General features: G+C 42.9%; 1 protein-coding gene across 7 annotated transcripts in view; it reads right to left on the bottom strand.

Moving 5' to 3' along the window:
• The window catches only part of IMMP2L (inner mitochondrial membrane peptidase subunit 2), an 861474-nt gene that overhangs the window by 769845 nt on the left and 67290 nt on the right, over positions 1-24339 (bottom strand). Inside the window, exon 4 of one of the 7 annotated variants that reach the window (XM_044993007.1) lies at positions 16896-17362. The exons of the other annotated variants lie outside the window; for them this stretch is intronic. Within the exon in view, the coding sequence (XP_044848942.1) occupies positions 17311-17362 (52 nt within the window). The 3' untranslated portion in view covers positions 16896-17310. Of the gene's footprint in view, positions 1-16895; positions 17363-24339 lie in introns of those variants that run through there. 7 annotated transcript variants of the gene reach the window in all.

The following is a 24339-nucleotide window of genomic DNA, read 5'->3' as shown; positions in this document are numbered from 1 at the left end:
TATAGAGCTCTATCCAGCACAAAGTCTCTACCATTATTACAGTTGCACAGCCCCAGGTAGGTCACAGATACTGGGCCATAAGCAAACTAATCTACAAAGTGGAATAAAGTGAACTACCTTTACTGATCACATGAGAAAGTGGTGAGCAAGTGGTATGTTTATAGCTCAGAAATAATCAGCTTAAATGGTTTCTTTATAACTCTTTTGTAATTATTTTCTGAGTAGGTGCTTATTTTGCAACTTTTTATTTTCATAACATTCAGAGACAGAAAACAAAGAGCAGCTATACTGAGGGATCTTCCACTTCATGGTTTCTTGCTGATATAAGTTATGCAATTTACTAGAGAAAGTTGTATGTTCACATAAATATAGCAAATGTGCACAGTTCTGTTCTAGCACAGTTACAACTACCACTCATCCTTGCCTCTGCTTTGCCAATAATGTCAGTTTGGATTGCCCATTTACATTTGCCCCTTTACAGTTTATCCCATGGCTCTCTTTTATGCATAGGATGAGCGCCTATAAAAATCCGCAGGACATCACATTGTTCTCCTTCTGACATGATGCCTAAAAAAAGACTGACAAAAGGTTACACTACTAATCATCTTGTTGTTCTGGTGTCTCACTGTTTTACCCAGTGCTCCCCATATCTATTTGTATGTGCTTGTGTGATAACAGAAGAAGGGAATTTGTATGTGCTTGTGTGATAACAGAAGAAGGGTTTCCTTACAGAAACAATTGATACATCAGGAAATGCGCACACAGCAGAATACTTACAAGAAGTAGCAGTAAAAGCTATAACAAGCTGTGAAAAAAAATTCAAATGTCTAGTATGCAGCTTGGTCACAGACAATGCTGCAAATGTATCCAAGATGAGAAGAAATTATTTAGAAGAGAGTCCAAAGCTACTAACATACAGTTGCAATGCTCATTTGATGCGCCTCTTAGCCAAAGACATCAGTGTTCCAGAATAAAGGCTAATGTTGTTGAAATTGCAAAATACTTCCGTAGCAACCACTTTGCAGCAGCTGCTCTGAAAAAAGTGAGAGGAACCAAGCTAACTCTCCGACAAGATCTGTGATAGAACTCAGTAGTGGACTGTTTTGAGTACTATACTAAGAACTAGCCTAATCTGATGACAGTTTGTGAACAAAACCATGAAAAAATAGATGGCACTGTCACAGTCAAAGTTCTCAACATTGGGTTGAAGAGAAATGTTGAACACATGCTGGGGGCCCAGAAGCCTATTTCTGTAGCCATGAACAAAATGCAGGGAAATATTTGTTATTACTGATGCTGTTGAACTTTGGAAGGAACTAAGTGAGATCTTAACAAGAGAAATATGCAATGACAGAGTTAAATTACAAGCATTAAAATAACGAATGGGACAAGTACTATGTCGAGCTCATTTTCTTGCAAATATTCTCAATACTTGGTACCAGGGTCAAACCTTAATTGTTGAAAAAGAGGAGTTAGCTATGACATGGCCATCCAGCAATCATCCCTCCATAATGCCAACTGTAATTAACTTCAGCACTAAGGGTGAACGATTCAAGAAATGTATGTTTGCTGATAATGTTTTAAAGAAAGTCGCACCAGTGAACTGGTGGAAGTCACTTAAGCACTTGGATTCAGAGACTGTTGAAGTGATAATCTCACTTTTAATAGCAGTAGCTTCTTCTACTGGTGTAGAAAGAATATTTTCTTCCTTTGGACTAATACATTCCAAATTGAGAAATCATTTGAGACCTGAAAAAGCAGGAAAGCTTGTTTTTCTTTTCCAGATTATGAACAAAACAGGAAAATGAAGATGAAGACGACTGAGTTAGCTTAGAGGCCAATATTTTAAGTTTCTCATGTTGACCTGGCTGACATAGATGATTTAAATGAATTTAATAAAAAAAATTAACTATTTTAATTTAAAAAAAATTAACTAAAACAAACCTGATTTTAAAAAGCTTGAATGTTTAACTAAATAAAAAAATTCATATGCTTGTTTTGTTAAAATATTTATATGTTTGTCATTGAAGAAAAAAATCCAGAATACAAAACGTTGTTGTTTTAGTTAAATAAAACTATTTAAATGTCTGTCTGGTGATATTATCCTCCTAATACAGCATGGCAAGAAAATCCTCCAAATATTAATGATTAACCTGTTGAATTGGAGATAGTTCACCTCCCAATGTCTTCATAAATATCTGCTTCAATTACCTTTGGTAAATGAAATAACCAAACAATCATTCATTTTCTGATATAGCTGTAAAACTAATCTGAAAAGTTTTCAAAATAAATCACTTTAAAAATGTATAGTGTATACCTTCTAAAAAATGAAACCTACATCTATCTCTGAGTTGTGAAGAATATGTATTAAGGTTATAACAACCAACAAAAACGCACTTTTATGTAGAAATCCATGATTAAATCGAGTCACCCTGCATTTTGATACATTTGATAAACAGCAAAACAAATACAAATAAATTTACTTAACATTTCTGCTTTAACTGTTTAAAATGTTTTGATTATAAACTATGCTAAAACTATACTCGATTTAGCCCTAAGAGAAAGGAATACTAAAAAGTTTCTCCTAATTTGTTTCCCCCTCCCCACAAGCTATCTGTCTTGTCACAAAGCAAGATGACCTTTGTAGACACCAATAAGTATCAACCTTATAAATGCAAAGCATTTCACACCTGGGACTCCCACATTTAGATGGTATGACTTACAGGCAAAGGAAGGTTACTCCTACGAAATACTGGAAATATGCAGTGAATGATTTTATAATGTGTACATATATAAGTCCTTACATGATGGACAACAGTGAGATTTTGGACCCATTCTGATACTGCATGACAAGTAAATGCTTCAGGATATGAACTGTATGTGTATAAAAACTGAATATTTACCGAATAAGCTATTGTATTGTTTGTTATATGTATATAACAAACTCAGTCTAGCCTTTCATTTTTAAGAAGTAATACCCTATTACTGGTTCAGAATGAAGGGTTAGACTGCATTTGCTATATACGTATAATAAGCATTATCCAAATTAGCATGCATACCAAAGGAACCTTGTATTTGTCAGCAGATATCACAATCCTAACAATACTAGAACTTAGCATTTTGTATGATCATATTTCAATCCAGCATCTACCAAGTTTTGGTTGATTATATTCTTAATCACTGAAAAGACTTATGTTAATGTTTTATGTTGTAACAGAATACTGTTTGAGATTTAACGTGTTTTTATGACCAGTGAAGCTACAGTGAGTTGACTGGAGGATTTAGGCATAAGAAGTACGGGTGCACTGCAGCACCTCCAGGTTTTATGCAGGGCTCCACTCCCAGCCCCATATGCAGGGTCCTGGCCCCCAGTCACCCACCCAGGGTCCCGGCTGCCACCTGGCACCCAAATCTCTGCTGATGGCCCCGCGCCTAGGGTCCAGACTGCCGCTCCGCACCCAGGGCTCCACCCCAGGCCCCATACCAGCCCCCAACTATGTCCTCAGCCTCGGCCCCTTTACCCGTCTGGGTCCCCCCTCCCAGAGACACAGCCCTGCTCCCAGTCCCAGCTTGAAGAGGAGAGGGGGCGATCAGGGGTAAGAGGTGTGGCTTTCAGCACCCACACTATTAAAAATGTTCCGGTGCCACTGGACTTAGGGATAGACAGTCAAGCTGGTGGAAATCAATATTTCTCCACTGATTTCAACAGAACCTCACCAATTTACACCAGCTGAGCATCTGACCCATAATGTTGAAATATAAGTTCCCAATGTAGCTGATCAACATAAGAATCATTTTGCATCATTGTAGTGCTCATACCACAGAGATGCCACATTTTTGCCCCCATTGGGCACAAGATCAAAATCTTGAAGTCACTTTCAAACTCAGGTGTCTCGTGTGTTGACAAAGTAACTCGCTATCATGCCAGTTACAGAGTACATAACTTTCACAGCTTTTTAAAGGGGAAGAAAAGAGTTAAGCTATCCACATTAAAATATTCCCAAAATAGACTACACTAGCCTTATCTTCCTGAAGATACAGCTTACTACAAAAAATTAATGGCACATTATTCATTTGTATGTGTTTATTTTAATTCCGTTCTATCCTGTCAACTGCAGCCATGTGATTCTGCAAGACTGGAAAACAAAGCTTAGTACTTTTACTAAACCTGTGACACAGTAACAGTTGCAATGGCATGAAGATATCACACAAAACAGGACTAAAACTAATAGATTAAGGATACCCAGATGGCATGTCTCTAGCCTAAAGTAATACTTTGTACTAATCAGAAGATTAAATGCTCACTGTATGTTTTATGAATGCCGATGGCTGTCACATATGATTGCTAACAATGGCACAAGTACCTAGAGAATATATTTGTTGGTGCAACGTACTACCTCAAGGGCTCTAGCAAACAGTATACAGCTGAATATAGTAACACTCAAGCAATGCATTATGAGGATGTAAGCAGAGTCAGGATGAGCCCCACCCTGACATCTGGTGGTAAATTATGGGGAGTGCGGAAAGTGTTGCATGGGTATTTCGGTTATTTGCATGGGCACTCCCACCCCACTTAGCATACCGCAAAGCAGCATGGGATGGTTATTTTCACAGCTGTGGGAGCCCCAATTTCGTGGTTATTGGGGCAGGAGGAATGATTGGGTAAATGGGGAACCTGATTGGGTAAATGGGGAACTACAAAATTGTCTGGTGATGGGGGGTTTCATTGTCAGCTGGATAGCGCTTGCTAGATGGGGCACATGGGTTCCAAAACCCATTGAAAGGAGAGAGGCTGGGGACAGAGATCTGTACTTGGTGGTGCAGGCTCTTTGTGTGAGCCAGAAACACCAGTTCCACCTGTGCCTCTCTCCACTGTGGAATGTCAGAGTTAATTTTTGATTCCCTTAAGAATCTAAATGCAGGTTACTGAGCTGAATTCACTGGTACTGGGGCTCTCCTACTAAGAGCTGGAATCACTAAGAGCTGAAATCACTGAAGAGCTGGACTTGCTGAGCTGAGAGCACTGAGTACTGTGCTAATGAGTGGGGGAGCCTGAAGCCATACTGTGGAGCAAAGCAGCTGGCAGAGCAGAGTGGAGCAGTTTGTGCAGCCACTGGGTGAGTGGAGCCAAGCAGCTCGCGAGGACGGCTGGAGTGGCTCACAGGACAGCTGGTGGACCAGAGCAGCTGGCAGAGCGGAGCAGCCCACAGAGCAAGCGGAGCTGAGCTGTTCGCGGGGACGACTAGTGGAAGCAGAACCCCACGAAGAGGCAGGCCAGTTGGCCCCGAAACCACGTAAGGTGCCTCTTTTCTACCCAGGCTGGGGAGGGGGACCTCTGCAGAGAGACTCTTGAGCTCTGGGGCCGCACTGACCCGGGACAGAGACTTTTGGATTGTGGGACTTTTGGGACTGTGGGTGATTTGGGGGTTGCTGGACTCAAGGGCCCCGAGAGAAGGACATGGCCCAATTTGCTGGAGTGGGTCTTTGCTCACGGTTTGACCTATGAACTCTAGCTGAGGTATTTTCCCAGTTTAATGCTTGTTGTTTGTCATGTAATTAAACCATTTCTGCTACACCAAGACTCTGTGCTTGCGAGAGGGGAAGTATTGCCTCTTCGAGGCGCCCAGGGGTGAGTGTAAGATTTTCCCAGGTCACTGGGTGGGGGCTCGAGCTGGTTTTGCATTATGTTGTGGGGAAGGGACCCCTATGTATTGAACCCGGCCCTTGCTGCTATCGTTTCGGCCCGGCAGAAGGGTTACAAGTAAATATATGATTACTGGCAGAAATTTCTCGAACAATACCCCAAGAGAGCTTTTACAAATCATGAGAGGAAGTCCCTTCAACTTTAAATTTCCCTTGTCATTTAACTGTTGCTGTATTAGCAAATTCTGTGAACTGAAAAACCCTGCTGAGTTGTCTTGCATATAGCTACAACCCCTATTTAAATCCTTAGTCCAACAAAAAAGAGCCTTTACAAGAGAAAAACATTTTCAAATAAATTTAACTTCATTCATACGTTTTACAGATTTTATTTTGTTTGCGCCTGATCTTCAACCACACTAGAAAACCAACTAGAAAAAGGCTATAAACATACCAATCAACAAATAATGTTAATTTCTCAAACAATAACAAAGGAACAGTGACTATTTTGAATCAGAACTTCCTGGATTTTCATGGGGGCAACCAGCTTTTGAGGGAGAAAACTGAGAAAATCTCTATAGCTAGACAGTGGGTGGGTGCTGCAGGAAAGAGGGATTTAACAGAAATAAGGGCCAATAGCTACTGTGCTGAGAACAGACTGGGTGAAAGGGGCAAGTGTGGTACAGAAATGTAAAGTGGCTGTTTTTAAAGTCACTGTTACTAATCCTAAAGGGAACCTAGGTGAGATTAGCAGAGATTCAGAATTCCTGTTATGCAAGCAGGGTTTTTTTTGGTTTTCCTCTGACCTTCTCCTCTATTCTTATCGTTCTTGTTTTAAATTAAACCACCTGAGTCTATGGGCTTGTCTACAATTGAGAATTACATCATGTCTGAACTCAGTTTTGACACATGGTAGCTGACTCAAATTTAAACATAATTTATCACTCAATATAGGTACAAATGCTCATGCTTAAATTCATTTTTTAACGTGACTCATTATGGCTGCGTTCTAACATGACATCATAGAGTTTAAGGCCAGAAGGGACAATCAGGTCATCTACACTGACCTACTGTCTATCACAGGCCACCAACACCTGCACATTAAACCTAACAACCAAAATTGGACCGAAGTATTACAGTCCAAAGGAGATTACACTATTATAAAGGGTCATAGGGAGAGAACAAGGCATGCCAATGCCCAAGGCCCCTGTAATGGCAGGGCAATGATTAAGTGAGATATACCCAGATAATACTGGCAAGTGACCTGCCCCACATATGCTTCTCCCCTCATTTCCTAGTTTAATGCCCTTATCAATCATTCCAATCATTCCAGTGGAGTCCACCAGTCAAGAGAAGTTTTCTTTCTGTGAATGAATCCAAATAGTCAATCATCCCAAAAACAGCCCCACAGCACCAATTCTTGAGGTACCTGTTGATTTTTTATTTTTATTTTTTTTACACCTTCACCCTCCTTCTCTAGGGACCAGAAGTCTTTAAGCATCTTACCCAGCCAAGTGTAGTCATCCTTGATCCATTCCAGTGGGACTATAGCGGTGTCATTCATCCCAACATGCAGCACAAACAGTTAATTTTTCCCTACTTCCATCCGGATCCTTTTCAGCATCATGTCCACACTTCATAAACCATTCATAATCATCTAGTCTAACTTCCAGCACATTGCAAGCACAGACTCTTGGTCCACCCACTTCTGTAATAGACCCAGTGACCTCTAGCTGAGTTACTGAAGTCCTCAAATCATGATTTAAAGATGTCAAGTTACAGAGTCCACCATTTACACTAGTTTAAACCTGCAAGTGACTCATCCCCCATGCTGCAAAGGAAAGCAAAAAACCATTGGGTTCTCTGCCAATCTGAGCTGGGGGGAAATTCCTTCCTGATCCCAAAGATGGAAATCAATTGGACCCTGAGCATGTGGGCAAGGCACACCAACCAGATAGCTGGGAAAGGATTCTCTGTAGTAACTCAGAGCTCTCCCCATCTAGTGTCCCATCACCAGCCATTGGAGATATTTTCTGCTAGCAGTCACAGATCGGCTACATGCCATTTTAGGCAGTCCCATCATACCATCCCTGCAATAAACTTATCAAGCTCAGTTTTGAAGCCTGTTAGGTTTTTGTCCCCACTGCTCCCCTTGGAAGGCTGTTCCATAACTTCACTCCTCCGATGGTTAGAAACCTTCATCTAATTTCAAACCTAAACTTTTTGATGGCTAGTTTATATCCATTTGTTCTTGTGTCCACATTGGCGCTTAAGTTAAATAACTCCTCTCCCTCCCTCGCATATATCCGTCTGATGGTTTTATAGAGAGCAATCATATCTCCCCTCAGTCTTCTTTTGGTTAGGCTAAACAAGCCAAGCTAAGCTCTCATGAAGTAGGATTTCCATTCCTTGGATCATCATTCTCTTCTCCTGTTCTAGTTTGAATTCATCTTTCTTCAACATAGGAGACCAGAACTGCACACAGTATTCCAAATGAGGTCACACCAGTGCCTTGTATAACAGTACTAATATTTCCCTCTCTCTACTGGAAATACCTTGCCTGAGGCATTATAGGAATGCATTAGCCTTTTTCATGGCTGCATCACATTGGCAGCTCATAGTCATCCTATGTTCAACAAATATACTCAGGTCTTTCTCTTCCTCTGTCACTTCCAACTGATAAGTCCCCAGTTTATAGCAAAAATTCTTGTTGTTAGTTTGTAAGTGCATAACCTTGCACTTTGCACTATTACATTTCATTCCATTTCTATTACTCCAGTTTTCAAGGTCATCCATATCTTCTTGTATGATATTCCAGTCCTCCTCTGTACTGGCAATATCTCCCCACTTTGTGTCATCTGCAGATTTTATTAGCATCCTCACACATTTGGTGCCAAGGTCATTAATAAAAATATTAAATAAGATTGGCCCCAAGACCGATCCCTGAGGAACTCCACCAGTAACCTCACTCCAGCCTGACAGTTCACCTTTCAGTTTTCGCAACCCTATACATAGTTATGGCTCTGTATGGCCAATTGTCGGTCCACGGCCATCTTGTTCTGCTAAAAGGACAAGGCAGCCTCCATCTTGGACCAGGTCCTTGTTCCACAGGAGAGGGCAGAGACCTAATTCTGCCCAGCAACACCGTGGTGTCGTGTGCAACCCTGAGGTGCGGTGTGCAACATTCTAGTGCTGTGTGCATTTTCCCGCTCTTTTTCGCCTGGTCATCTAGGGGTCAGGCTAGTGCCTTGTGCAAAGACGCCAGTGTGCCATGTGCAGATCCTGTTGGCGTGGGGGGCAACAGTTCAGAGCCTGAAGGTTGTAGGAGCCAGGGACCAATCAGATGCTGACACGAGTGAGTGAGACTCTTCGAATAAAACTAGGTTTCCCCCCAAAATCTTTGTGGAGTGTCCGCGTGTCAGCTGAAGGGCCTGATCAACCTCTCAGCCAGGGTCTCCTCCCGGTATAGCTAGCTCGTGTCGTGTCGTTTTGGATTCGTTGTCGTTTTGGATTTATCGTTTTGGATCCATTCTATCAGCTCATCATGCTTCTGGTGTCTGTTCTGCTGGTCAGCTGCGCCTGGAGTGCAGTATTTGCTTTCTAATTTCTGACAGTTTACTTACCTAGCTTCCTCTCTTTTTCCCCCTCCCTAACTCGGTACCAAGTGTGTATACGGTATATGAGAGTTGAATTATTGAGCTCATAATTGCACAGTTGTTTAGTTTGTATAGTTGTTCTGGGTTTTAGTAGATAGTTAACTATAGACTGTTTTAAGTTGTGTGAGTTACTGCTCTGTCTTTGTCTGGAGTGTTTGGTGCTAGGTGCTGTCTTCACCTGAGGATTAGCTGACCAAGGGGTTTCTGTCCCCGCGGTCTGTGTGAGTGGAATCTGCACAATCGCAGCCGCACCACACTCTGGGTAAATACCTTAGTGTGAAAGCAAAGGCGGTTGAGGCAGTGGCCTGTGGGTCTCTTTTTCTGTGTTGCACCGGGCACCGCTCTGACGAACCCGATTTCCATCTTGTGTAATTGGTGTGTCTGCCTACTCAGTGTGAAGCAGTGAGCAGTACAGATTTGTATTGTTAATGATTTTTGGGTGTGTTTGTATTGTTTAATAACATCCCAGCTAAGAATTGCCCCCCTCCTCGGCCAACGTTGTAACTATCCCCCCAATAAACGCAGCCACTTGGCTTTAAACTTAATTCTGGTCCAGCCTGGTTTTTCCTCTCCCAATACCAAAGTTTATCGAACCGCAATCGGTTTCAGACATCAGTATGACCCACTGTAGTCTTCCCTTTAACCAGTTCCTTATCCACATTTCCATTCTCATATTAACCCCTGTCTTCTCCAATGTAACTAATAATTTCCCGTGTGGAACTGTATCAAATGCCTTACTGAAATCCAGTTAGATTAGATCGGGGTCGTCAACCTTTCAGAAGTGGTGTGCTATGTCTTCATTTATTCACTTAAATTTCATGTGCCAGTAATACATTTTAATATTTTTTAGAAGGTCTCTCTCTATAAGTCTATATATTATATAACTAAACTAGTGTTGTATTGTAAAATAAACAAGGTTTTCAAAATGTTTAAAAACTTCATTTAAAATTAAGTTAAAATGTTGATCTTACACTGCCGGCCCACTCAGCCCGCTGCTGGTCTGGGGTTCTGTTCACCTAGGCCGGCAGCGGGCTGAGCGGGGCCTGCAGCCGGGACCCCAGCTGGCAAGGGTCCGGCAGGCAGAACCCCAGACCGGCAGCTGGCTGTGCGGGGCCAGCGGCCGGGACTCCAGACTAGCTCAGCCCACTGCCACTCAGGGGTTCCATCTGCCGGCTCCTGCCAGCCGGGATCCTGGCTGCCGGACCCGCTCAGCCCGCTGCCAGTCTGGGGTCCCGGCCCTACCCACATACAGTGGGTACCTACCTTCTCCCTGGTTCTGGTCCATTCTCTTCCTCTCTCTGCACAGAGCTGAGGGTGGGAGTGCACTGAGCACAGGGATGGGGGTGAAGGGTCTGGCCAGGAACTAGAATGAGGGAGGGGGCTCAGGGTTGGGGCCACTTACCTTGGCAGCTCCCATTTGGTGCGATGGGTGCAGGTGGGAATGTGGGGGGAGGGGTGCAGGCACTCCCATTTAGTGCTCAGGGTGAGGGTGGGGAACCCCCAAACCCCCCCCCGCTCCTTGTCCCCTGACTACCCCCTCCTGGGACCCCTGCCCCTAACAGCCCCCCAGGACCCCACCCCCTATCTAAGCCTCCCTGCTCCTTGTCCCCTGACTGCCCCCCTAGGACCTACCCCCTACCTGTCCCCTGACTGCCCCGACCCTTATCCACCCACCCCGTCCCCAGACAGACCCCCAGGACTCCCATGCCTATCCAACCGCTCCCCACCCCGACAGGACCCCCAGAACTCCCGACCCATACAACCCCTCTCCACACCCCTGCCTCTTGACAGCCCCAGAACTGTCGACTCATCCAACCCCCCCCCAGCTCCTTGTCCCCTGACCACCCCCTCCAGAGACCCCCTACCCTAACTTTCCCCCCAGGACTCCCCTTGCTCCCTGTCTCCTGACCCCTATCCACCCCCGCCCCCTGACAGACCCCAGGATTCCCATGCCCCATTCAACCCCCCCTGCTCCCTGACTGCCCCCTCCAGAGACCCCCCCCAACCACCCCGCCCAGGATCCCACCCCCTATCCAACCCACCCTGCGCTCCCTGTCCCCTGACTGCCCCCACCCCTTATCCAAACCCCGCCCCCCGGCCCTCTTACCATGAGGCTCCTAGGAGCATGTTCTGCTCTGCGCAGAGCCAGACATGCTGCCCCACGGGAGCTCACAGCCCCACCCCTCAGAGCACTGCAAGCACAGCAGCATGACTCCAGGGGAGAGGGGAAGGCAGGGGAGGGGCCGGTGGCTTGCTGTGCTTGGCCGGGCACTCTGGCCCAGGAGTGCAGACCCCATGGCTTGCTGCGCTGGGAGAGTATGGCCATTTGCTCACCCCTGCATCAGGGTGTGCCTGGGCACACCCCATGCGCACACCTATGCTTCTGTCCCCTGCCCCCGCGGCGGGGGGGAAGGGCAGGGAGCGGAGGGCGGAGAAGAGCAGGCCGGGCTGGGCTGGACAGAATTTTTAATGGCACGCTGCTGCCTGCCATTAAACTGAGGCAAAGTATTTGTTTAAGTGTTGGGCCATGCCTAGATTATCTCCACCCCATCCTCAGTACTTAGAAATCAATGACCATAGCTGCAGAATATGGTAGGAGCTATCACAGCTCTCATGTTTGCTAGTGGTCCCACTCCTTTCCTTGTTTTCTTTTTATTTCTGTGGCTATAGAACCTTTCACTATTGGTTTTAATTTCCTTTGCAAGATCCAACTCTGCTTGGATTTTGGCAGTCCTCACTTTATCCCTACCCTTTCTGATCTCCCAGAGGTAACTTTCCTTGCTGATCCCTTCCATCTTCCATTCCTTCTAGGCTTTCTGCTTTCTCTTAATCACCTGTTTGAGATGCTTGCTCATCCAGCTTGGTCTGCAACCCTTCCCAATGAATTTTTCCCCCTGCTTGGGATGCAGGCTTCAGATAGTTTCTGCAACTTTGACTTAAAGTAATTCCAAGCCTCCTCTAGATTCAGATTTTGAGTTCTTCAGTCCAGTCCACTTCCCTAATTCCCTTATTTTTTTTAAATTTATCCTTTTGAAATCAATGACCCTAGTTGAAGATCTTTTTTTGTTTATCCTTCTATTTAGTTTAAGCTGAAATAGCTCATGATCACTTGAACCAAGGTTGTCCTCAACAACCAGTTCTTCTATGAGGTCCTCACTACTCACCATTACCAAATCTAAAGTGGCACCACCACTTATTGGTTCATCCCTACATCTGGCAAATAGCACACTCTTCTGTTCTCTGGATCTGGTCCTGTGACTCTCCTATCAATTCTTCTGAGCATGGAGTCCCCAACCACATAGATCTGTCTCTTCCTGGTGTTGGTATGAATCTGTGTTATGTCCTCTCACACAGTGCCCTGTTCAGTCCCCTCATTTTTCCTTACCTCTGGTCTCTGGCTACTGCCATCACCTCTTTTTCTCTTCTGCAGGGACTGGTGTGCCTATTTTTCTTCCTCACCACCTCATCTTCTGCCTGTATTGCCTCCTCATTCCCCTCTGCAGCAAACATGTTACTGAACTTGATTTCACCACCACTAGTTAGTCTCTTCTTCTGCCTTGTCCTTGTGGTCACGTTCGTCCATGGATCACCCTGCTCTTCTGGCAGTCTGGTCCTTTTTCCCTTGGGAAGTGTCCACAAATTTTGAGTTGTCTGTATCTCTTCCTCTCTCCTCACCTGCATTATACCTACAAATCCTTGTCTGAATTCCATCATCATGTACTGCTAATCCTTGAATATTCTCTACCATGAGTGCTATTGGGCCACATTTCATGCATAGGTAGCTTCTATCAGAAATCCACTCAAGGATGATGTACATCTATGGTCACCAACCCTCTGGGATTGTCCTTGAGTCTCCAGGAATTAAAGATTAATCTTTAATTAAAGATTATGTCATGTGATGAAATCTCCAGGAATTCATCCAACCAAAGTTGTCAACTCTGTACATCTCACAGCTCCTGTATCCTACCATATTCTTTGTCTCCTCTCCTCCTTGGGTCACTTCTGGTGCTGCCTAAGTAGCCGTTATTGTTTTCCTAGACCCTCCTTCTGGAAGAAAGAAGAGAGAAAGAAAAAAATTCCTCTACCCCCCACTTCCCTTAGCAAATCTCCCACTTACAAACTTCCAAAGAAACGCCCCCAGTTAGCTGCTAGCTATTCACAGCTCTCATGTTTGCTAGACAAACTAGGTCAGTACTTCCCTCTTGTTAAGGGATACCAGCAAGCATCGAAGCAAGCCACACACCTGGAACAAATCACTGCACCGTCAGAACACAAAATCACCACTCTCTTCGCAGAACAAATTCCCACAGAAACTCCACTTCAGCTGCTAGCTGATTGTTGATGTAACACCTTGTAGACAAACCCATAGATTGTGATTTGTAGAATTTCATACAGACTGTATGGACTGTTTCACAAGCACTATAATTGCTAAAGTCTTATCTACACTGGTAACTTACTATGCTAAAAATGTGTTAACTAATATGTATCAAGTAATGGCAATGTTAAACATGTAATACCATTGAACTAGACAAGGACAAGTTGTGTTCCGCTAGGACTGATCACAAGCAGTTAACACTTTTTAAAACACAATTTCTCCTTGTCTATACTTAGTGCTAAATCATATTTAACACTATATTAGTTTAAACATGTTCATTAACACATTTTCTAACATGATGCATTTTCCTCAATGTAGACATACCCTAAGAAAAGTTAGAGAAGGAAACAGTGTCTAGAACCCACCCCACTTGGGAGGTTCATTAAAAAGCATATGGACTAAGGTGTCCCCTACCATAAGGTGTGCCACTTGCAGGGCTACCATCCCTGCATACCAACTGATGCACAGAAAACACCAACTGACCATGGACAGGAATGAGATTTAACGTGGTAGTATCTATTTATTAAAAATTCTGGCACACATTTAATCAATACATCAAATATCACACAATAATATAGAGTATACTTCAAAGGCTTTGAATCATCATAGAAGGCCACAGGAAGGCCATAAAAGATTATTGTTCTTATAATTTTCTAGCTTTACAGAATATTTATTTTTACTTGTTACAGTAAATACACAAACTATAGCCAACAGCCCTTAAGTCCTCTCTTTCTCAAGAGTCTGCTTGTGAAGTGATAATTTTCTAGACTTAAAATAATCTACATTCTTCACAAATATTACAGAGAAATCGTATCACTAGTAAGGATCAACATAAAAATATAGTTTCAACAAATTAAATGATTTGATATTCTGATTATACGTAGATCTTCCTATTTTTAATCAGAAATCCCGGGACTGTCTGACCATCAAACTGTTAAAAAGATGAAACTATGATTCAACCAAGGTTTCAACCAAAATATTACTTGATTAAGGATATGGAACATAATTTTTAATTAAAGTTTTCACATTTAATGTTAAGCAGATACGTCTTAACTCAGGAAAAGTGCACACTAATACAAATCTGCTGTGTGGGGGGCAAAAAAACTTTGTTGTCAGCATCCTATAGCACTGCAGAACACAGCATGCACAATCATGCATTTAAATATGTTCCAACAGCATTTCTTTACTAAGGTCATATCCAGCACCAATTTAAAAATAGACTGTTCTGAGGGTAAAGGGGATCATAAGCAGACACAAATATCACAGCAGGCCTTCTGGGCATACAAGATGCTATTATCATTTGCTTGCTGACAATATACTTTCTGATTGTATGGCAGTACCACACTTCTCTCATTACAGTTGCCCTAGTTCTTGCAACATCAAAGTTATTGTTCTGTCTCAAAATGCCACTAATTTGTCCCTTAAAGCAAAACATATAAAACACTATGTGACACAAGAAATATGCTCACAAGGTGTCGCTTTTATTTGCTTTAAGATATGCATTGTTAACCATTGAAGCTACATATCTCTGTTGTGAGTGAGGTACAATTTAAGTATTTATTCTCTACCATCTTCAAATCCAGATTCTTTTTCACAGTAGCTCCCCTGCCATTCAACAAATGTCAGATTTATACAACTAATGTTATCATGAAATAATGAGAAATGGCCATACAGATAAACAAGGACATGCTAGAACTATAAGGTAAACTTTTTAGTTGCATGTGAAACAAATCTAATACAATACTCATAATATTAATATAAACTGCACAGGAAGGAACCCTTAATGAAAGGCAGAGTCTGGAGTCTCTGTTATTTGAAATCTTTAACTCAACATTGGATAACTTTCTGAAAGATATGCTCTAACTCAGCAGTTCCCAAAGTCCCTTAGATCTCCACCTACTACTCACATAAAACCAATCCTTCAATCAGACCACTCTCTTAATGCTGTCTCTAGAGACAACAACTATAGAATATTAAGAAATGTTGGGCTGCAAGGGACCTCGAGAAGTCATCTAGTCCAGCCCCCTGAACCAAGTAAATCTAGACTAGCCCTAACAGGTATGTGTCTGAAAAAACATATCCAATGACAGGGATTCCATAGCCTTCCTTGGAAGCCTATTCCAGAGCTTCATTATCCTTATAGTTAGAAAGATTTTCCTAATATATAACCTAAATCTGCCTTGCTGCAGATTAAGCAAATTACTTCTTGTCCTATCTTTAATGGATATGGTGAACTATTGATCACTATTCCCCTCCCGCAGATCCGAAGGGACTTTGGGGATTCTTGTTGCCTAGTGGGACAATCTCTGGGCAGTTCTGGAACCTGGCCACCTGAAATTGAAACCAACATCCAAGTGCCTGAAGTCTGCCAGCAGTATGAATGGGATGTGCACAATATCCAAATTTTGGCCCCTGATCATCTTGCGATGGAGTACATCAACCAAAAGGGCTACTTCTCCATGGTCTTGCAGGGCAGTTTCACTGACATGAATGCAGGGTGGTCAGGGAAGGTGCATAACGCATGCAGCTTTCAGAATACTGGACTGTATAGAAAGCTGCATGCTGAGGCTTTCTTTCTAGACCAGCCAATTCCAATGGGGTATGTGCAAATGCTCATAGTGATCCTTGCATACCCTGCCTATTCTTTGCTCCTGTGGCTCATGATGCCTTACACCACAAACCTAAACAGCAGCCATGAGCGCTTCAACAACAGGTGCTGAATGACCACTGAAAGTTCCTTTGGCCAATTAAAAGGTCGCTGGTGCTGTCTTTTTGGCTGGTTAGACCTCAATGAGGAAAATATTCCAATGATCATTGTGGCTTGCTGTGCTCTGCATAATATTTGCAAAGCAAAGGGGGAAAAGTTTCCCCAGGGTGAACGGCTGGCTGCTGTTTTTGAGCAGCCAAATACAAGGGCAACTAGAGGAGTGCAGCAGGAGGCTATTCAAAACATGGAGGCTTTAAAGGAGAATTTTGATAATGATTCCCCGTAATGTGTCTTTATGTTATGCATTCAGCCAGGCAATGATTACTTGCAGCGTTGAATTACTCCTGTAGTGGTTGCTTCCTGAGCGTTAATTTTAGTGAGCAAATATTCCTACTTATAGCCACCGTGTTTCAATGATAATACTTACTGATGTATGCATGTCACAAAGAAATATTCATTTTATTTCAAAGACAAGTTTAATAACAGGACAAAACCCAAAATTCTGGTGAAACGGGACATGACAATAAGGAACAGTCTCATGGTTAGGGCTGTCACAGCTGTGTGTAACTCCAGCTTTCGTTGGGAAACCAGTTCCTAACCATTTGAATGCACAGGGTACTGTGAGAAACAGGGAACACTCGAGGACTGCAGTGGAGGAGTTTTAGGAGGGTATGGATAGGAATTCTGTAGTGGCCATAGGGGAAGTCATTCATGAATGTACTTAGACTGCAGAGTAATGAGGAACTTCATCATCTCTGTCTGGTCTTCCAGGAGCTTTATAATCCACTCCTGCCCCCAAATCCTTTCCAGGCTATCCAGACTCAGTCTTTCATTAATTGTCTCCCTCCATGCTTTTGTTTCACTATGTGATGCATTTGATGACTTCAGCACTTTGCAAAACATATCCTCTTTACTCATCCTGGTTTGCCACCTTATCTGACAGAGGCGCTCCGCCAGTGTGGAGGAGAGTCCTCAAAGGCGCATCTGCAGAAGCCAAAGAAATAATGAACAGAGAGTATTGTGAGTGCGCTCACGGCCATGAGTCACAAAAGTTACACAGAGCTTTCTTGCTGACCCTCGGCTAGCACACAAGTTGGTGAGAGTCCCAAATATGGTGAGTTCAGGGAAGGAGGGGGTGGCAAGAGGCAATGGGCAAGAAGGGACAAAGGATGGTTTGTGAAGGGGGTTACTACAAGCGGCTAGGGAGACTATTATGAATATTGGTACCCTTTTCCACAGGCTAAGGTAATTGAACCAGATATCTCATTCCTATGGGTAACTCAGGATGCAACTCCTGCCTGTGTATGGTTTCAGACTGGCTCTGAATGCTGCTTTCCTGTGTGCCGCTCTGGTCCCTGCAGAAATAATTACCAGGTGGTGCAGCAAAGTTTCCTACAGTGGAAGGAAAACAAGGCAGCTCTGCCAAGGAACCTTTGGAAGAGGATTGCAGAAAACCTACAGGAAAGTTTCCTAGAAATCACAATGGAGGATTCCAGGGACATACCCATGTACATTAACAAATTTTCTGCTGTGGCCCCACTACATAGATGGACAGGCTCTGTTACTTTCTGTCCCTTATCCCTCCTCTACCACATAAACTACATGAGAGCTCAATCTCCTCTCACCGTGCAGTATCAAAGCAAAATGAGCAATTTACCAGAGCTCCCCTCTCCTGCATACTGCATGCCAAAGTGCTGGAACTGGCTAGATCCCTCTGGAGTAGAAAAGAGATCCTGACTCGCCGCACAACCAAAAAACCCTGTTGTGTGCTCCACATCATTCTACAGCTCCACTTCCTCGTCCACCACTTCGTCCTCAGGGTTGAATGCACTAGCTGCTGCCTCCAGCCCCCCAAAGTATGCATGGAACTCTTGGTGGTGGAGGTGGGGTCACCACTGAGGATGGCATGCAGCTCGTTATAGAAACAGCATGTTTTTGACACCACACCAGAGCAATGGTTGGCCTGTCTTGCCATCTGGTATGCCTGTGTCAGCTCCTTGATCTTAGCCTGGCACTCCTGCATATCCCTCTCATAACCCTTCTCCTGCATGTCACTTGCAATAAGCTCATAGGTATCAAAAGTTCCTACAGCTGAAGCGAAGCGGGAACTGCACAGCCTCCTTTCCCCATAGACTCGGCAGATCCAACAGCACTGATATGCTCCATGTGGGAAAGCGTTTGCTGCAGAAAGCCAGCATGGTGAGCAGGGAAGATGCTGTCTGAACTGTACATGCCGAGCAAACAGAAAGAGGCCTTTAAATGGGGGAAAGGTGCATATCTGTGTACCTTCTGGGCAGCAGATTTCAAACTGCTGACCAGAGCGATCAGGATGGGCATTGTGGGACACCTCCTGGCGGCCAATCAGGGTGAGATAAGCAAGTGCAGTATCTACACTGATGCTGTGTCATTAACTTCATTGCAAAAAGCTCTATGCCACTCATCGAGGTCATTTTATTCTGTCGTTGTAGGGGAGTTACATTGGTGGGAGGAGCATCACAGCATGTACACCACCGTTCTGTTGATAAAAGCCAACTTTTGTTGACAAAACTGTGTAGTGTGGACAAGGCCTAAGAAACAACAACAGAAGAGAGAGAATCTGTTCCACTGATATGTGGAATGCTAATGGAATCTGAGGTACATAGGCAAGGGCCAGACCGTCATAGAAAGAGTTAAGTTGTAGTTTGAAACTTAGCTACAGATTTCCAAACCTTAAATAACCTTCAGAAAGATTTTTGCCTATTAAGTGTAATATATATTTTACAGATGGGGAAAGTGCAACAGAGAAGGAATAAGTGGCTTGCCCAAGGTCATACAGCAAGTATGTGAACGCATTGTTTAAATCACTGTCTGGAGATCCTATCCTCCAATTCTATTCTAGGCCCCCTCCTACACAGCTTCTGCCCCTTGCACTCCACTGAAACTCCCAAAGTCTTTAATTACCTCCTCCTAGCCAAAACTCAGAACCAGTACTCCATCCTCATTTTCCTTAACCTGTTGGACACTTTCAAAACTGTTGACTATGCTCTTATTGAAATCTTGTCATGTCTCAGTTTCCTTTATGGTGTCCTCTCCTGGTTCTCCTCCTACTTCTCTAATCATTCCTTCAGAGTGACCTGTGGAGGATCAACCTCATCTCTCCTCCAATTTTCTGTTCAAGTTCCACAAGGTTGAATCCTTGATCCCCTTCTCTTCTCTCGCTACACGTTATCTCTGGGTAATCTCATCCACAAACACAAATTCAACTTTGTGCTGACACACAGATTAACACCATTTCCTGGGGAAGAGTCCCTTTTGTAAAGGGAAATCATGCCTCATCAATCTATTAGAATTCTTTGAGGGGGTCAACAAACATATACCAGGATGATCCAGTGGATATAGTGTACCTGGACTTTCAGAAAGCCTGTTACAAGGTCCCTCACCAAAGACTCTTACGCACATTAAGCAGTCATGGGATAAGAGGGAATGTCCTTTCATGGATCAGTAACTGATTAAAAGACAGAAAACAAAGGGTAGGAATAAATTATCAGTTTTCAGACTGGAGAGAGCTAAATAGCGGTGATCCCCAAGGGATCTGTATTGGGACCAATGCTATTCAACATATTTATAAATGATCTGAAAAAAAGAGGTAAACAGTGAGGTGGCAACATTTGCAGATGATTACAAATTACTCAAGATATTTAAGTCCGAAGCTGACTGCAAAGAGTTACAAAGGGATCTCACAAAACTGAGTGACTAGACAAGAAAATGGCAGATGAAATTCAATGTTGATAAATACAAAGTAATGGACATTAGAAAACATAATCCCATCTATACATATAACATGATGGGGTTTAAATTAGCTGTTACCACTCAAGGAAGAGATCTTGGAGACATTGTAGGTAGTTTACTGAAAACATCTGCTCAATGTGCAGTGGCAGTAAAAAAAAAAATGAATAGAATATTAGGAGCCATTAGGAAAGAGATACATAATAAGACAGTAAATATCATTATGCAACTATATAAATCCATGGCACGCCCACACCTTGAATACTGTGTGCGGTTCTGGTTGCCCCATCTCAAAGAAGATACATTAGAAATGGAAAAAGTACAGAGAAAGGCAACAAAAATGATTAAGGGTATAGAACAGCTTCCATATGTGAAGAGATTAAGAAGACTGGGACTTTTCTGCTTGGAAAAGAGATGACTAAGGGGGAATAGGCGATCTATAAAATCATGAATGGCATGGATAAACTGAATAGGGAAGTGTTATTTACTCATTTATATAACACAAGAACCAGGAGTCACCCAATAAAATTAATAGGCAGCTGGTTTAAAACAAACAAAAGGAAGTACTCCTTCACACAACACAGTCAACCTGTGGAACTCATTGCCAGGGGATGTAATGCAGGCCAAAAGTATAACTGGGTTCAAAAAAAGAACTAGATAAATTCATGGAGGATAGGTCCATCAATGGCTACTAGCCAACATGGTCAAGGATGCAATCTGGGTGTCTCTAAGCCTCAGACTACCATATGTTGGGACTGGATATAGGGGGAAATGGATCACCTGATAAATGCCCTGTTCTTTTCATTCCCTTTGAAGCATCTGGCATTGGCCACTGTCCAAAGACAGGATACTGGGCTAGATGGACAATTGGTTTGACCCCCTATGGCCATTCTTATGTTCTTATGACAACTTGGTCCCCTTGCTCTATACTCCAGAGCAGTCTTCTGTCCAAACTAAAACCTCAGCCTGTTTCTTGGATGTCTCCTCATGGATGTCTCACCATCAGGTCAAGTGTAACATGGTTAAAACAGAGCTCCTAATCACTCTTCCTCTCAAGCCCTCTCCAATGCCTCCGTTCATGATCCATATCTCCATCCTGCATGTCAGTCTGGCCCATAAGAGACCTCTCTGTATTCAAATCCAGGCTCTCTCTAAATACTGCCCAATTCTTTCTGCATAATCTATCTGAGATACAGCCTCTCTTATCCATCCACAAAGCTAAACTGTCACCCACATTATCATCTCACACTCAATTAGTGAAACATCCTTTTCTCTGGCCTTGGGAAATTTAAATTTTACAAATTCTTCCCCCATTCATATCCATTCAGAATGCTGCTGCTGCATACCTCCACTGGTTCCCCCTTTTCTATTGCATCAAACATAAGCTGGATGCCTTCACACACCTTACCAATCATTTCTCATTCACTATTGAGATGTAAGCTTCTGCCTACAATGGGCCAATGATGCCAGAATCCACACTCCATTTGTTAAATTTTCAAAAAAGCTACTTGATGCTTTCTCCCACATACTTGGGAGGAGCTCCCTGTAAACATCCACAAAGCTACCTCATTATTCTCCTTTATAAACCCTCCTGAAATCTCGCCTTTGCTGTGATGCCTACAAAAAAACTTTACAGTTAGGCTGCTAGTGCACTGAGACCTCTGCATATCATTCTGGTCAGTAATATCTCATTATTTCCTTGTACTCTTCCATCTATGTGTCTATCCATCTGTTGTCTCTCATCTTAGATTGTAAGTTCTCTGGGGCAGACACCATCTTTTTGTTCTGTGTTTGTACAGCATCTACCACAACAGGGTCCTGATCTATTCCTGGGGCATCTAGGCACCACAGTAATACAAATAAATGTGAGTGGAACAGAACCTAGAAGTCATCACTCCCATAATGAGAGATAACACTTTCGCTAAAAGAACTAATTAAAGCAGGGGTTCTCAAACTGGGGGTTGTGACACCTCAGAGGGTCACGAGGTTATTATGTGGTGGGTCATGCGCTGTCAGCCTCCACCACAAAACCCCGCTTCACCTCCAGCATTTATAACTGTGTTAAATATAAAAAACTGTGTTTTTAATTTATAAGGGGGGGGTCACACTGATAGGCTTGCTGAGTGAAAGGGGTCACCAATATAAAAGTTTGAGAACCACTGAATTAAAGTCAGCATAAAGTATAAGTTATATCAGACATTGGACACTAACTGATATTATAAAAAAGACAACATAATTATGTCTCATTCCTCTCTTAAAATACTCCATTGCTAAAATCTGTTCAATCTACAAATCATGCTATAAAAAAATACAGCTTTTGCTAAGGTTTGCATCAGCTGATTTTTTCATTTGGTTTTTACCAGTTCCATTTGTTACCACTATTTCTTTATGCATAATGCATGTATTTCGGTAGAGAAGGTTTCCAGTACTAACTATTTGCATTAAATACAATGACAAGATGAATTTTCCATTCATGTCTAGAGGCTAATACTTACCTAGAAAATATAGCAACAATCATAATTACCATTTTAAACCTGATTTTTGCCACTGTCTTGTGTTTGTTTTTTGAGAAGGAGACATCATAATACAAATACGGCCCAGGCTCACTTATTACATTTAAAAATATTCATACTGACAATTTATTCAGCACTGTTCCTGACCCAGGGTTTGCTTTTATCTTCAGTTAGATTTTAAATAAATGCTTTTGATGTGTAAGCAGAATTCACCTTCCCAGCATATATGCAACTTGTTGAATGATTCCTAGAAGTAACATCCTGCAATTAATACTTATGACTGGTCATACTATGACTGACTAAGATGGCCTAAGGAAATCTTGTTATATAAGGTCAGCTGCAACAGACTTTGAAGATATTTAAACTATTAAGTCATTTCTGGAATACTGTATTGTGTGAAGAAATATCACGTATAGCGACATAACAGATCAGTATTTCTGTGATTGTACGGGAAAAAAAACCAACAAACCATATAAGCGTGGCTCAAACATTATTAGGACCCATTTTTTTTTAACCTACAAACTGTAGAAGCAATTCCATTCTTATAGCAGCATTATCTAAAGGGAACTATTGTTTTCCTGATAAAGTCACCTGAGTATTTTGTTCAAAAGTTCATGCTTCGTAGCTTCCGAGTGTAGTGAACCAAATCATAAACCCTCTACATGCATTTCTTCATTAACTCTTTGGTGCCACTGGAGCCATCATTTCCAGAATATTTTAATATATTTTGTGTAGCAATTTAGCAATGGAAAATGCAAACCCTGATATCAAGGGATTGACATGCTTCAGAGGAGAGTAAATGCACACAACGAGAATGAATAAGGTGATCTCAAAAGGGTTATTATCACTATGAAAAGATGTTACATTTTTTCCATCCTTTTTGGGGGGGGGGGAGGGGAGACTCTTCAGACTGGATTGTTGTAGTGGTACTTACATATAGAAAGATTTTTTTATTTTAAATTTAATTCTTAAATTATTTAAAATAAATGAAAAGGAGGAACTGGGCCACACTCCAGAAAGCTGCTCTTTGTGAGCAGACCTCTGCACTTGGAGATTCATTGGCACCACCGAAACTTAAATGCTTTGATGAGGCAGTGTCTCAGATTATGCTTAAGAGGAACATTAAGATCACAACCACAGGATATAGAACTTGAGATATACAACTGAGAGTTCTTCAATTATGAAACTGGATGGTAAGATAGAAGTTGAGTAGCTCAGAATTTAATTTTAGATACTTTTTTGGCAATTTTTATCTATAAAGAGGTCTGCTCGCCACAGGAACCACCTAGTGGTTGGGCAAGGACATGACATTCGCTCTTCTGGCTTTGCGGCCCCTGTTGATAGCTGCTCCCATCCTGTGGTGATCTGTCCCTAGTGAGACTCAGCGCTCCATCTGGCACACAAGTTGCTTCCCATCCTTTCCGGGGTATGTAAAGAGTCTAAAAAATACTAGTTCCACTGCTCAGTAAGGAGCTTCAGTCTTCACCAAGCCAAAGTCCCAGAGTCACACAGGGCCGCCCAGAGGATTCCGGGGGCCCGAGGTCTTCGGCGGCGGGGGGCCCTTCCGTTCCGGGACCCGCCGCCAAAGTGCCCCGAAGACCCGCGGCGGGAGCCCCCCGCAGCCGAATTACCGCCGAAGCGGGACCAGCCGCCGAAGCGCAGCCTGGTCTTCGGTGGTAATTC

The sequence above is a fragment of the Mauremys mutica genome, chromosome 1 (genome assembly GCF_020497125.1).
Source record: "Mauremys mutica isolate MM-2020 ecotype Southern chromosome 1, ASM2049712v1, whole genome shotgun sequence".
NCBI lineage: Eukaryota > Metazoa > Chordata > Testudines > Geoemydidae > Mauremys > Mauremys mutica.
The sequence above is the reverse complement of the archived record's forward strand: the minus strand, read 5'-3'. Positions and strand labels throughout refer to the sequence as shown.